Below are 14,346 nucleotides of genomic sequence, written 5' to 3'. Positions count from 1 at the left end.
AAGCATGGAATCACTGCAGCATAAAAAGTCAAAATTATAGATGATTATAGAGATTATCTAGTCAAATGATTTTACCAAGTCCATTTTTATTATCTTATGGATGTTTCCTCCTTCATGGTAGGAACAGAGATACTTTACACCCTCCCCTGACACAATACGTCCCTCCTCACTTCCCCAAGGATATATCAGCTCACAATTCAACTTTGGGTTAAGAATAACTAAAACCCACCTACTTCAATGACCTTATTGTACAGAGAAGGAAACAGCCAAGTGTCAGATGGTAAGACTAAGCAGTGATGGGTATAAGCAATAAGAAAAATGGTTTGCAGTTTGCTCTTCAGAAGGACTTACCTGGTGGCTAACCTGAACAGGTCATCTACAGTGTCTGGGTGATTCTGGAGACCATTCTGCTGTTCTAGGAGTTGAAAGGTGGGGATGCACAGTGCCTAAAATAGAACAGTGATTTTTAAAAGAAATGTTTATATATATATATATATATGCCAAAGCATTCTGGCTTGCCAAATATCGCAATAAATACAAAGGGAACAAAGAAGCATGCACAGCAGGAATATAAAAAAAAAGACTGTGATGGGAATCAGATCAGGAAAAGGCAGACAGCAATCTTTCCCAGTTGACAATTTTCACATATGAAGTCTGCATTTCAGAAAGGGTTGAGGGTACACATTTTAGTTGAGGAAACCAAATAGATGTCATCTCAAAGGCTTAGAAACTTTTGAAAGCAAAGACTCTGTTTATGTACTACTTATGGTCCAATCTACTAAGGGAGTAGAAGTTTCATAATAATAATGAAATGTCAATTTTAAATGGAAAGACATCTTGGGAAAAGGAGCAGCATACCTTAATGCCCTAATATATTCCCTCTCTATAACTAGGAATAAAGAAAAAGCAGTATATCAGGAGCCTTTTCCAATGCCTGCTATTAATCCAAAAACTTTCCCTGCTATAAAGTAAATTAGTTCACTGGCTGTTCTAGACATGAAATTAAAAATACAATCATGCTTGAGCTTAGAGATCCTTTATTTTAAATCTATTTTCCCACTCCACTCCACCAACCCCAACACTCTATCTCTGGAGAACATAAATCAGGCAGTAATATCTGTAATGATCATTACACTCATGTGATCTCTCTTTCTCACTCCCCCAAGCAGGCCTGTCCAGAGAACAACTAGGAAGTTCCTACCTCCTCATTATTAGGAAATCAACATGCCGGGATGGGGGGTGAGGGGAACACATAAAGAAGCAATAGAACCAGAGTGTGAAGAACACACTACTAGGCCTTTAGACCTTCCAGGCCTAATGCATCCATACTCCCCAAGAAAAACACACCTGAAGCATATCTAGTAGTCCCTGCCGACAGCCTTCTTCCATGCCATATTCATCCACGAGGATACTGCCAAGGTACAGGAAACAGGAATGCTGATGTACGTGGTACACATTCACCATCTGCCAAAGGAAAAACCAAACAATTAGTTCAATACTTCACCCTTCAAAAACCATCAACTTAGAAACCTGTCTTCAGGAAGAAATTTAATGATCGATTGGTCTCCTCTCTTTAAGAGGCAACATAGTAAAAGCTTGTTGGCAACATCTTTGGAAACATACGGCTCAATTTCTCAATAATTTTCAAGTTTTCTATTTAGAGTTCTTTCAAGGGTTTGACCTTTTATCTTCCTAAGACAATGCTGTAAGAGAGTTGCCTAATACTTCAAGCTGGAAGCCATTAAGGAGCTCACGTATATTTGCAAAACCCTAGCATAGTATAGTCAAATTTTCCAACACCTAAAGGTTCCTCTTATTTGCAATAAGTAAGATATATAGCAATAGCCGGGCCAAAAAATATCAAATGTTCTCATCCTGGAGAAGATAGTGAAAGCACTATTTAAATTGATTTGCTCCTAAACCTATTTATTTTATCTTTTAAGTAAAAAACTGTTTCCAATCAAGCTATCTAGATATCAATAGATTAAAAATTTTAATGCAACATGAATACTTAAATTAAATGATTTGGTTCGAATTTTTACTCCAGTATCCTCCAAAAATTAAGAGACAACAGTAGATTCACCTATTTAAAATGCTATCACAACACATATGTATTGATCTTAATACATGAATTCAACTCTATGAGCTTGGTGGGGGCTGAAGATAGAATAACTGACTCTTCTATCAGCATATGCCATGGAATGAGTATAAGACGGGAGTTATGACTCTGCTGTGTTGTATACTCAAAACCATATGCTCCACCAATGAATGATTTAGGTCAGGTGTTGGCAAATTTTTTCTGAAGAGGCCACACAGTAAAAAGTGGAGACCTTACTGGTAATTTGGCCTTCTCACTATTCAACTTTCCCACTGTGGCACAACAGATAATACTTAAATGAATAAGCATGGCTATATCTCAGTAAAACTTTTTTTCAAAAACAAGTGGCTATTTTTGGTGTACTGGCTGTAATTTGGTGACCACTGATTTAAGGAATTTTTAAGAATACTTTTCATTTTTGTCACAGGTACTGACTTTAGAACACACCTCCCATACTTTGCTACTCTACTCTATTGGATTAGTCACATAATTTGATTAGCAGGAATAAAAAATATATATATCAGAGTCATAAGGGTATCCTCTAATAGCAAGGGGGCATTAAATCAAGTTGCATTAGACCCAGAACATATTGCACTGAAAGAGACACTTAACCAGAGGTGGATACAGCCTAAACGCAAACATATATTGTTGTATTCAGAGTATACCAAAAGTAGAAAATTGCTAAAAATTAAAATTCTGGTAAAACATTTACCTGTACAACCTTTAATCAAATCTACAATTTAAGGAGGCAAAGTTTTACAAGTGCCAACACTATATTAGTATAACCCTGCCTGTGAGCGAATGTGTCTAGAGTACAAAATTTAAGAAAGCACTAACTCTCAAGGTCAGTACCTCTTTAGGTGCCCTACCCAGGTGGAGAAGGGTCACTTCAGATCAGGATGTAGCTCTAGTCTAAAGTCTTGCAGTAGTTTTCATCATAACGTGGGTACAAAATTTCAGAAGGCACTTGCTCAGAGTCCTGCAAATACAGGATTGGCACTTTGCCTTGGCTCCCTAAATTTTGTGCCCTAGGCACCTCAGTTGCCTCACCCTAGTCCTGGCCCTGCTATAAGGATACAGTCAACACAAATTACTTAGTGACCTAAGCACAGGCGTCTCATATAGAGTAGTTGTAAATGTGAATATGATGTTGAGTCACGCCATCACACTTACACATCAATCTTAATGACTAAAAGAGTCAAATTCATTTTTTTTGCAAATAAGAGACTTAGTGAACAACTATTGCCAATACAGAAGAAAATCCCTTCAGGCCAAGAAATAGCAAAGTTGAACCTGCCACATTTTTTCCCAGAGATAAATATAAAAATGCTTACCATAAGTATGTACGGGCTAAGTATGAAAGTCATTCTCTTCACATAATTTCACACTGGAATGTGTTGCAGTTTAGATCACCACTATACGGAAGAGAGTACTGGCTGTTTCCCTTATAGACAACATACCTACCATAGGAACTAATCTCTTTCAAATTTTTTTTGTCGTATTTAATAAATACAAAAAAAATTTCATCAGCAGAGTTTTTGTTCTAAAGGCTCCTATTTCAAATTCTGTACGCTTAACATGTTACCCTCTGATGGAGTTTGGATGTGTTGTCCCCTCCAAAACTCATGTGGAAATTTGATCTCCAATGTCGCAGTGTTGGAAACTGATTGAGTCATGGGTGTGGGTCCCTCACGAACGGATTAATGCTCTCCCTGGGGGAGGGGAGATTAATGAGTGAGTTCTCGCTCTATCAGTTCTCACGAGAGCTCCTTGCTTAAAAAGACCCTGGCACCTTCTCTCTCTCTCCCTTGCTTCCTCTCTCGCCACGTAATCTGCTTGTATCCGCTGGCTGCTGCCGCTTTCTGCCATGAGAAGAAGCAGCCTGAGGCCCATGCCAGATGCAGCTGTCCCAGAATCGTGAGCCAAATAAACCTCTTTCCTTTATAAATTACCCAGTCTCAGGTACTTCTATTATAGCAACACAAAACAGACTAATACACCCTCTCATGCAGAACTTACCTGTGTGACTAGAGGTTGCAGCAGGGCTGCGGATCCTTTGCCTACACAGCGAACAGCAAAGCGCAAGCACCTGCAACAACGCTCTACAATCCGATTATCAGCCCGGTGCTTATTTAGAGTCTCGGATAAAACTGGCCATATCTGAGTAAAAAGTGAAAAAGCACAAGGAAGAAAATAATCAACAACTAAGACCTGAAAAAATGCTTCTAACTTGGTAACATTTGATTTGGCTTTTTTTTTTTTTTTTTCTAAAAAAGATGACCGGTAAGGGGATCTTAACCCTTGACTTGGTGTTGTCAGCACCAAGCTCACCCAGTGAGCAACCAGCCATCCCTATATGGGATCCGAACCCGTGGCCTTGGTATTATCAGCACCGCACTCTGCCGAGTGAGCCACGGGCCGGCCCTTGATTTGGCTTTTAAATAATTTGGACAATACATTTATTATGGGAACAAACACTGCCTGATTCTGGCCTCTGTGTCTGTGTCTGTGTGCATGTACAAAGGTTCAACATGCTACCATCATTAAAACATAACCACTTCTTATGAGAAACACTGTGACTGTTTAGAACAGAGAGAAGAGCCATCTAACTTTACTACAAGACAGAAATATACATTTTCCTAAACTTTGGACTTCCTAAATGAGGATGAAAACAATGACTATAAGTTGCAGAGGAAGAGATTTTTTTTTTTTTTTAAAAGATGACCGGTAAGGGGATCTTAACCCTTGGCTTGGTGTTGTCAGCACCACGCTCAGCCAGTGAGCCAACCGGCCATCCCTATATAGGGTCCGAACCCATGGCCTTGGTGTTATCAGCACCACACTCTCCCGAGTGAGCCACGGGCCAGCCCTGGAAGAGATGTTTAAAGGTAGTTGCAAGAAGGTGGAAGACCTTGAACAAAAGGCCTTTTGGTACATTTCCCCACAACTTGTTTTGTTATCAAATCTAAAATAAATTAAAAAAAAATTTTTTTTAGATGGTTCTGTACCTCCTTTCATGAAAACTGAAACCATATCAACATATTGAATCTCCCTATAAACCTGGAAGACAGTACCTCTTCTCAACTGAGTTACCCAAAGCCATGTAAGGAAAAAGGAGGAAAGCCTTGTTTCCACAGGTATCCATTAGCACTTACTTCCTGTATGACTTTTTGGCACGGATGAGTCTGTCCATTTTCCACAATGGGATTGGTATGTCTGGGAAAAGATAGTGGCCCAAAATAGTAAAAGAAGAGCAATTCACTGAGGACCCAGAACCCTGATCAATGCTTGCTCACTTAATATCATCCTCACCAAAAAAAGAAAACCAGAAGGTAAAGTCATTTACTTACCTCCTACTCCATGCAAACAAACACAAGCACATACTTTAAATCATCCTATCATTTTTTTGCTACCTTTATGTCACTTCTACTAGAAAATGCAAAATCAATCCATCTCTGGGTACAAAGGCTATGGGACACTACAATATCTTTTCCATTTTTTCCCTTTATAAACCTAAATATGCAATTTCTTCCAAACTAATAAAAAAATACACACGGGTTGTCTGAATCCACTATGAGAAACTAAATACTGCTTCATTTCTAGCATTAAAAGATTAAAAAAACTTTAGGAACTGTGGCCTACCATAGATGTTTCTCGTCATTGTAGTCTGACCCCAATGATACACAAAATGGACCCACCCATAATATGTCAAATCCAACTCCTCTGTGTAAATAAAAAATACTGAATGACTAACTACCAACCTCTTTAAAGGAAAGCTACTCTTTAATTTTAAAAAGCTTAACAGTGACTTAATAAAAAATCTAATTTTCTTTAATTCAGGCATTTATATCTATTACAGATTTCCTTTCACTTATTGTGAAATTAGGGTTGTTAACAGGTTCTCAGAATGGCATGTAACAAGGCTCTCCTAATCACATAAGAAAAGCATTGCATCAACTCAGAGAAAGATACCTGTTGACGGTAACTAATAAGTGAAAACAATGCCTCTTTTAACTTATCCCACATAGGCTTCTACACAACTATTACTCTGACATTCCATTTATGCCTATGGTTCTCACAAATTATAAATTATGTAACCCAGTAAGGATCACCCTTTGAACACTGCCACTCAAATGCCTTTTTAATCATTAGGCTCCTCCTGACTTCAAAGAAGGATTAATTTCAGTCAATTACTGAAGAGGCTTCATTTTTTTTTTGGCACACATATACTATATAGCAATGGTTCTGAAAGTGTGGTCCCTGGATAGCAAGCAGCAACAGCAGCAGCAGCATCACCTGGGAACTTTTGTAAAGGGTCTTTTAACAAAGATCTCCCAAGAATGAATTCTTAGAATTTGCTTTTGACAAAACTCTTCAAGGGATTATAGGAGGTACTTGGAAGCATGTGAAAAAGTGCTTGCTTACTTCAATATATAACTGTTTCATTTGAGCTTTTAACCCAAGTAAGACATTCAAAGTCTCTCTTCTTACCTAAATATCACCGCAAGGCGATCTAAGAACACAGTGGGATCTGAGGATATGCCATTGCTAGGCTCCTGAGACAACAGCTGAAGAGACAGACATTAATATCCGGTCATCAAATGTACAAACCTACAGCAAACACTGCAACATCACCCTTACACATCAACCTTTGGCTCAATCTCTGCTTATTTCCTTTTATAGTTCTAAAAGTTACTCAAATGTTACAAATTTTCATGTATATTGTCAAACTCCTTTTCTTCATCTTACTGCATCCTGGCCAACACTACATATTTTTCTATCTGATCACTGGGGAATGGAAAACAGTATCATTTGAGGTTTTTCCATTTACTTCAATTATGACTAAGATATTATATACCCTCTAATATAGACAGTATATGTTATTATATTATACTTAATATATAGAAGATAATATAACATATTTATATTTAGCTTTATATTATACAGCTTTAAAATTATTATAACTTTATATTTTAAACAAGTTACCTCTCATTCTTCTTTCACAAAATTTCCTAAATACTCAGCATTATATCATTACAGAAGAATTTTAGAATCACCATGTCAAGTTCTAAAAATCATTGATATGTCTGTTATTGCACTATAAATGTAACCGGAGAAGAGTTGTTATCTTTAAAATATTCTTCAAGGAAACATGGTAGGTTACAATTTTGATTGCTAACTTGAATGGTCTTTTTGTATTATATCTTCCAATAGGTTATTACTGGTATAGTGAGAATCTATTGGATATTGAAATACTTATTGTATGCAGTGACTTTGATACAGTTATTAATTTTCATAAATTTTCAGTTCATTCTCTTGGTTTTTCTAGGTAGATAGAATGTCATCTGTAAATAAGTCTCCTTTCTAATATGTGAACATCTTATATTTGCGTCACACTTTACTTAATTGGACTCACCTTTTTCAATGCCATAACCTGAACAGAACATAGTTCACTAAGACATTCAGTAATCTTATCCAAAGGTAACCTGGCTAGGACAAGGGATGTCCCTGAAAAACAAACGAAGATGCAAATGAAGAAAATAAAAGCTGAATTGAGGTAACTCAATTGGTTTACATCACATGGGTAAATAGAAAAAGCTAACTGGTTCCATTTTATTACAAAGATCAGCACTGTTTTTAAAATTATAACATTTTGTTATTTATAGTTAGTTTTTCTTTATTTGGCTTAGAAGACTATAGATTGACTTTCACATTGACATTTACAACTGAAGTTAATATTATTTCCTCTCAATAGTCAATTGCTTTAAAGATATTTAAATATGCTTCCCCTTCCAATTCTTCAAAGACTTAAAATCTCCTTTACAAAGCCAATGCCAAAACTATTTTTATATATCACCATGCAATGTTTCTCAAACTTCCCAGAGAATCTGATTTAGTGAGTCAAGAATCTGATTTAGTGAATCAAGAGCCACCTTTATTTTAGATAAGTACCTCAAGCAGTTCTTATTATCAGAAGAGTTTGAGAAATACTAACACAATGCTTTTAGGAAGAATGAGCTGTAATTAGAGATTTCATTCTCATTCTTCCATAACATACTCTGTGAGCTTAAGTGAGACATTCTCTCTGGGCCTCAGATTCTTCTTCTGTGAAATAAGTGAGCTGAACAGAAAAGTAACAGTCAAATTTGCCTTTCTTTCTTTCTTTTTTTTATTTAAATAGTTGTAAAGCTTCTCCCCTCCCTCCCAGTAAAATCTTAACTTGGAGCTCCAATAAATTGAGTTTTTTTTCAAAAGAGAGGTAGTTAAGTTCAAGTGGGGATAGAAAGCCCAGACCCTTCCCATTCAGCCTCCCTTTCATTGCAATCTCCACTCTATCCCCACCAACTATTGAAACATCTCCCCCAAATCCAAAGGATTATATATTAGCCTAGGTCCCTTCTATGTCAAAACCCCCGGACTATGATTTTTTCACCCCTTGATTTTTTTTTTATCTCCTAAATTCCACTCAACAGAACAATAATTAATTCCTAAATCTTCAAATATGTTTAAAAAACTGAGTGATTTTTTCCAGGCAGTTTATAAGTCATGGATGAGTTAGACTTTTCTTTAAAACTGGGGGGATGGGGATCTAACTTAAATATGACTTTCCTTTTAATTCATTATTACAGAAAAGGATGGTACTAAAAAACCATTTTTTGCCTCTAGAAGATACACTGATAACTGGGAAGGATACATTCTACTACAGGTTAGACATCACTTCCGTATCAAGATTAAATTTCACAGGAAAATGACAAGAAAGAATATTTGACTCTGATTCAATGCCTTATTATCTATATCTGTAAAGGGAATCAACCAAAATGCATGGTACAAAAAGAAAATCTGCCATAAAAAATGCATAGTCATGCTAGCTGGTAAGGAACCTGGTCATACAAATGAGAAAGAACACAATTATTTCACACATAAGACCATATACTCACATACTCACTCAAAGAGGTTTAAAAGATACTGCACAGGTCATATTATCTAATCTTTTATTTGACATAACCTAATCCCCTCTAATTTACCAGCTATAAGGATTTCATCATCTCACAGGACATTCCTATCTGTGTTCAGTAAGTCTAGTTGTTTTCCTTCCAGGAGCCAGTATATGCTTCCCTATAAATGGCTGACAAATGATTATTCACAAAATAAATATGATCCCTCTTTTATAAGATAACCTTTCAAATATTTTAAAATAGCCATCATATTTAAAGTCTGTTCTAAGTCTTTTTTCCTAGCCTTAATATCACGAGTTCTTCTACTAGTCTGAGACTTATCACCATACTGCCTGCCTCTAGATAGGCACTCACTCAGTGTAAGCTGATCAATAATGGTTAAAGACTACTAAAAGACAAGGACCTCTAACTTCTACTTACAGAACTGATCCATGCATACTACTTTTCAACTTCCACTTACCTCTTTGGTATGGCAATGCTTATTTGATCTCTCTTTTCATTCTTCCCCCAACTTAAAAAGTGACTATGTTTAGTTCAAATGTGTTGTCTCCACCTAAAATCCAGGTCTGTGCTATACATACTGCAAGCAATATGAATTAGGTATATAACCTTAAAATAGCCTAAGAAAAGAATGCATGTACAAATAGTCGACACCCTCCCCTCTAGTGGAAAAGCTACCTTCCCCATCACTAAGTACATTGCAACTTAAAAACGGGGATATGACTGACATAAGGTAACTCCAAGTAGTGGCTTAGAGGAGACTGTTACTAGTTAACAGGAATTTAATACCTTTTAACAAGCCCACAGCAGCTTCTGGAGACAACATGAAGGAATCAAGGGAACGGGCAATCTCCAGGAGTCCATTAAAATGCTGAGCCATGTGATCTCGGCAGACAGAGCAAATGTTATGAATGGCTTTGGCTGCAGCAGAAGCTAGGGGCTTTTCACACAGGCCTTTCATCAAATAGCCCAACACAGGATCTAAGGAGAAAAACCAAGTAGAGATCACATATCTGAAACTCAAGGAAAACTACTTTGTTAAAGAAGAGATTTACATACTTTTTTTTTAAAAAGCAAAAGAAACTTTAAAAATGAAATGAGTTCAGAACCCCAATACGAAGGTACTTCAAAAAGTTCATGGAAAAATAGAACTAAAAGAGAATATGAATCTTTCCATGAACTTTTTGAAGTACCCTTATATATAAAACAAAAATGGAGCTGATCTCACTGAGACAGTGTCAGGAGGCCCTGAGCCCTATCTATTTCATCCTCCATTTCTTCTATCATGGCAGTCAATAGTTCCTTGCAACCCTATGGATTCCAGGGCACGGTTTGAAAACCACTGACTTAGAATATATGATCATCCAAGTATTAAGAATATGGCAGTATAAGAAAGAATACAAAGATCAGAGTTACGATTACACCCAGAGATGAACAACTTGGAAACAGCCTACATTCATAAGGACAATGATAACTGTCTAAAGCTGAAACTTTTACTCTTGCTTCTTTCTAGTGACAAAGGCCTTAAAAACATGTAGATGAATCTTTAGCACTTCCAGATGAATCAATTCATTGTTTTAATTTTACCAAATGTAAGTGTTCCAAGAAAGTTGATTATAAAGGTGAATTTCTTTCTTTTTTTTTTTTTTTTTTTTTGTCTTTTTCGTGACCGGCACTCAGCCAGTGAGTGCACCGGCCACTCCTATATAGGATCCGAACCCGCGGCAGGAGCGTTGCCACGCTCCCAGCGCCGCACTCTCCCAAGGGCGCCACGGGCTCGGCCCTAAAGGTGAATTTCTATAGAGGAAATTCTACTTATCTTTTTACCTTCCTTTATAAAAAACAGAATGTTTTTCTACGGAAAAAATCCTGAGAAAAACCATATAAAGTTAAAGAGCATTTATGAGTACTTCAGAGTGACCTTGTAACAAACCATGAAAGAAAGGAAGAATCAAAAGCCCATTTAAAACCATTACCTCCATTTCTAGTCTAATGACCAATCCAATGCACCAACCCAGCAAAACCTTCCTTACCCCCACCAAAAAAACACCAAAAAAAAAAAGAAAACTTAAGCCTCTTTAGCCTAGGAATCAGAAGACCTAGAATCTAGAACCTAGCCCAACAACTCTAATATTGTAGTTTTGTGATTCTCAAATTGAATATTTGTGGTTTTGACTATATGGTGAGTATGAATGTACAGCAATTTGTCTAATGTTGAGGCAAAATGAGAGACTGCAAGGTTGGTACTGAATGAGAGACTGCAAGGTTGGTACTGAATGATAAGGCTTAATAAGAGTCTGCACTTCAACATAGCTTTGCTGCTTACTGGACATGAACTAAGGATATTAAATTAAAATGAACAGAAAAAAACCAAACCCACTTTGTATCTTTGTAGAAAATGGTTCAGAAAAGAAAGTTAAATGTTGAGGCAAATCATGGAAGTGAAGAAATCTAAGAATTAGAAAATAAGCTTTTTGAAAACATTTTGAAATGGTATGTTGAACTTGGAAAGTGGCTCAGTTATGATGTGAGCATGTCTATCATATGCTCTGTATATAGTAACAAGAAAAAGGAACATTCAATCTTTTTAGCAAGCATTTCTGGTCACTAAAAACAGATCACGTACAAAAAGTAAAAAGGTGATAATGAAGATATGCGCAGGAAACACATCAAACTTAATGATATAATACTAGTCACAAATTTGGGAATTCTTAAAATTCTCAGAATGTATCCTTATTGAATGTTAGGGCCTGATATGCAACTATATTATCCTGGATAAATTATTTAATCTCTTTGGGTCTCAGTTTCCTTATCTGCAAAATGAGGGGTTGGAATAAACGATTTCTAACTTTGTCTTCGATTCTAAAGCTGTTTTATTAATATGCTCTTCAGTTATTTTTTCAAGTCAATAAGGGCAGTCAGAGATTATATAACTTAACACTCTGCATTTTAATTTGTACTTATTTATTTCAAATGATAATTCCAAGTTTTTAAATGGAGTATGTATTTAATAATGAAAACCCCTCTCCTTTACTTTAACCTATTAGTAGCTTCTAGGTTAGAACCAAAGGAGAGTCTTACTAGCGCAAGGATATGCTAAAGACTAACAAAGACAGAAATGTTCATACTTAAACAGAGCACTGGAAGCAAACTATTTTCCTATCCAGAGATATAATCTTTCAAAAGTTCTTCTCCCAGATCAGATTATAAATGTTGTAACAACTAAGCAATAACTTACAATATAACATTTGCTCATTGTCTATAAACATTATACCTGTTGAAAAAGAGAAAGCAGGATAACAAGAGCAAAAGAGAGAAGAAATCAGAAAAAGAGAAATGGCAGTGGCAGAGAAGAGAGTTCACATGTACCAAGGAACTGAGGATTTCGGTCAACCACTTCACTCATCTCTCCAACCAATTCAATGCTGGTGTATCGCACAGCTGTATGTACAGTCTCTGGGAGACGGACAACTCCTTCCAGGACCTCTACAAGTGTTGGATTGTTCTCCCTGAGTACAGAAGGCAAGTATTCACAGTTACTGATTTCAGATGTTATGTTCTGGCCAAATAACAGGCTGCGGTGACATTTAGCATTGCTAAAAGGACTTCTTTCTAAATAACCATTCAGATAAAAGTGCGTAACACTAGGTGTGACAGTTTTTCAAATGCTCAAAAAAGGGGAAAAGACAGATATGAAAGATATCATTGTTTCAGGAGAAGCATACTGCTCCTTAATCTTCTGAATGCCAGTAAAGTGTCCATCATGCTGTCAAATAGAGGCTCTTCAGATTGGAGAGGCAGACATCTACTGCAGATGAATGTCTTCTTTTAAAGAATCTTTTATTTATTCCTATATCTGCAGCACCTAGGACAGTGCCTGGCACATAGTGGGCACTTAATAAATATTGCTGAATGGCTAAATGTATGAATAGTTCTCACAGACCACTTTCTATTAGTTGTTATTGTCCAAAAGATTTCTTATAGCTGGATATTGGAAACTTTAAGAACTGGAAAGTATGAGTGGCCAGCTCACTAACTGGGAAGAACAAGAAAACAACCTGCAGAACAGGTTATGGTGCCCTGATTTGGAACACGAAGGAAAATTAAAGTTAACCACTTTCCACAGCTCCATGAATTTATTCTTTCCCTTTTTTTCTCTCTCCCCCACCCTTCAAGTATACTGGCTGAAGTTCTTCTGAGCAAAGTGGAGGATGCCCCAAAGTGAAAGAATTTAATCCAGAAATAAAAGATACATAAAATGTAAATAACATCCTGGATTAGAGCAAGAGCACCCCTGCTGATAAACTAGGTCAATTAAGTCCTTTATGTGCACTAAAAAATTGTAATCATGCAGTTGGCTTAAAATGCAGATGAACAACAACAACAACAACAAAATATATTCAAATCTTTTCTCAAGTCTTGTTTCCTAGGGATAGTAAGCCAATTACTGAACACTGCCCATCCTTTTTCAAACCAACACATATCGGTTAGAATATTAATGATTTCAATAATCTTCAGACTTTCACAGAAGTTCCAAAAGACACCAAAACAGGTTTAAGAGCAAACAGTATGGTATACAGTTAAGGACCACAACTTATTAATAGAGAAAAATAAACCTACTCTATCTCCTTGAATATTTATTAGATTAGAAACAATGTAAGAGTTCACTGACTCAGCCATGAAAGGCAGCTAACAAAGAAGAACTGTACTTCTTATAAATATTTGCCTTAACCATTTCTCCAATTAAGGCCCTTAACAGCAAGCTTGACTGCAGTATCTAATCACAATTCAAGTTAAGCTGACAGATATTAACATCAATTTATAAACTCATGGCACAAAGTAAATTCAGTCTTTAAGGATTCATGTCATAAACAGAGTTTCTATGCTAAGTGATTAGAAATAAAATTCAAATAATTAGAAATTTTTCAATGCCAATCATCAAAATAAGTGCCCTTTAGATAGATTTTGCTACTCTTTTAGGTGAAACAGTGCCTATGCTTTGCCTCTCTGAAATTCACAAATGATTCTCTAAGACAGAAAAAAGAACAATGTTAATTAAATATTTGTAAGTATAACTTACCCGAGGTCACACAAGCAGAAGAACCAAATCAGTGCCTATTCAATTGCTTTTAAGCAAGTACCAACAATTTAGTTTAACAAATTCTTGATCATACCAACTTTCACAAGGGAGTGTTAGTTGAAAAATAAATCAGCATTCCATTCCTAGCATCAAGAGTAAAATAATTTTAACTCTAAAATATATGGTAAAAACATAGTAACAGCAATGCAGGC

General features: G+C 36.3%; 1 protein-coding gene across 2 annotated transcripts in view; it reads right to left on the bottom strand.

Annotated features, from left to right (window-relative positions):
• TNPO3 (transportin 3) overlaps positions 1 to 14,346 on the bottom strand; it is an 81,017-nt gene that overhangs the window by 17,548 nt on the left and 49,123 nt on the right. For both annotated transcript variants that reach the window (XM_063098838.1, XM_063098839.1), the window contains exons 11-18: positions 12,424 to 12,563; positions 9,844 to 10,035; positions 7,515 to 7,606; positions 6,590 to 6,666; positions 5,254 to 5,314; positions 4,118 to 4,258; positions 1,348 to 1,464; positions 352 to 446 (exon numbers count right to left, since the gene is read on the bottom strand). In XM_063098838.1, the coding sequence (XP_062954908.1) occupies positions 352 to 446; positions 1,348 to 1,464; positions 4,118 to 4,258; positions 5,254 to 5,314; positions 6,590 to 6,666; positions 7,515 to 7,606; positions 9,844 to 10,035; positions 12,424 to 12,563 (915 nt within the window). The remainder of the gene's footprint in view (positions 1 to 351; positions 447 to 1,347; positions 1,465 to 4,117; positions 4,259 to 5,253; positions 5,315 to 6,589; positions 6,667 to 7,514; positions 7,607 to 9,843; positions 10,036 to 12,423; positions 12,564 to 14,346) is intronic.

This window comes from Cynocephalus volans, chromosome 6, assembly GCF_027409185.1.
Source record: "Cynocephalus volans isolate mCynVol1 chromosome 6, mCynVol1.pri, whole genome shotgun sequence".
In the NCBI taxonomy this organism is placed as follows: domain Eukaryota; kingdom Metazoa; phylum Chordata; class Mammalia; order Dermoptera; family Cynocephalidae; genus Cynocephalus; species Cynocephalus volans.
The sequence above is the reverse complement of the archived record's forward strand: the minus strand, read 5'-3'. Positions and strand labels throughout refer to the sequence as shown.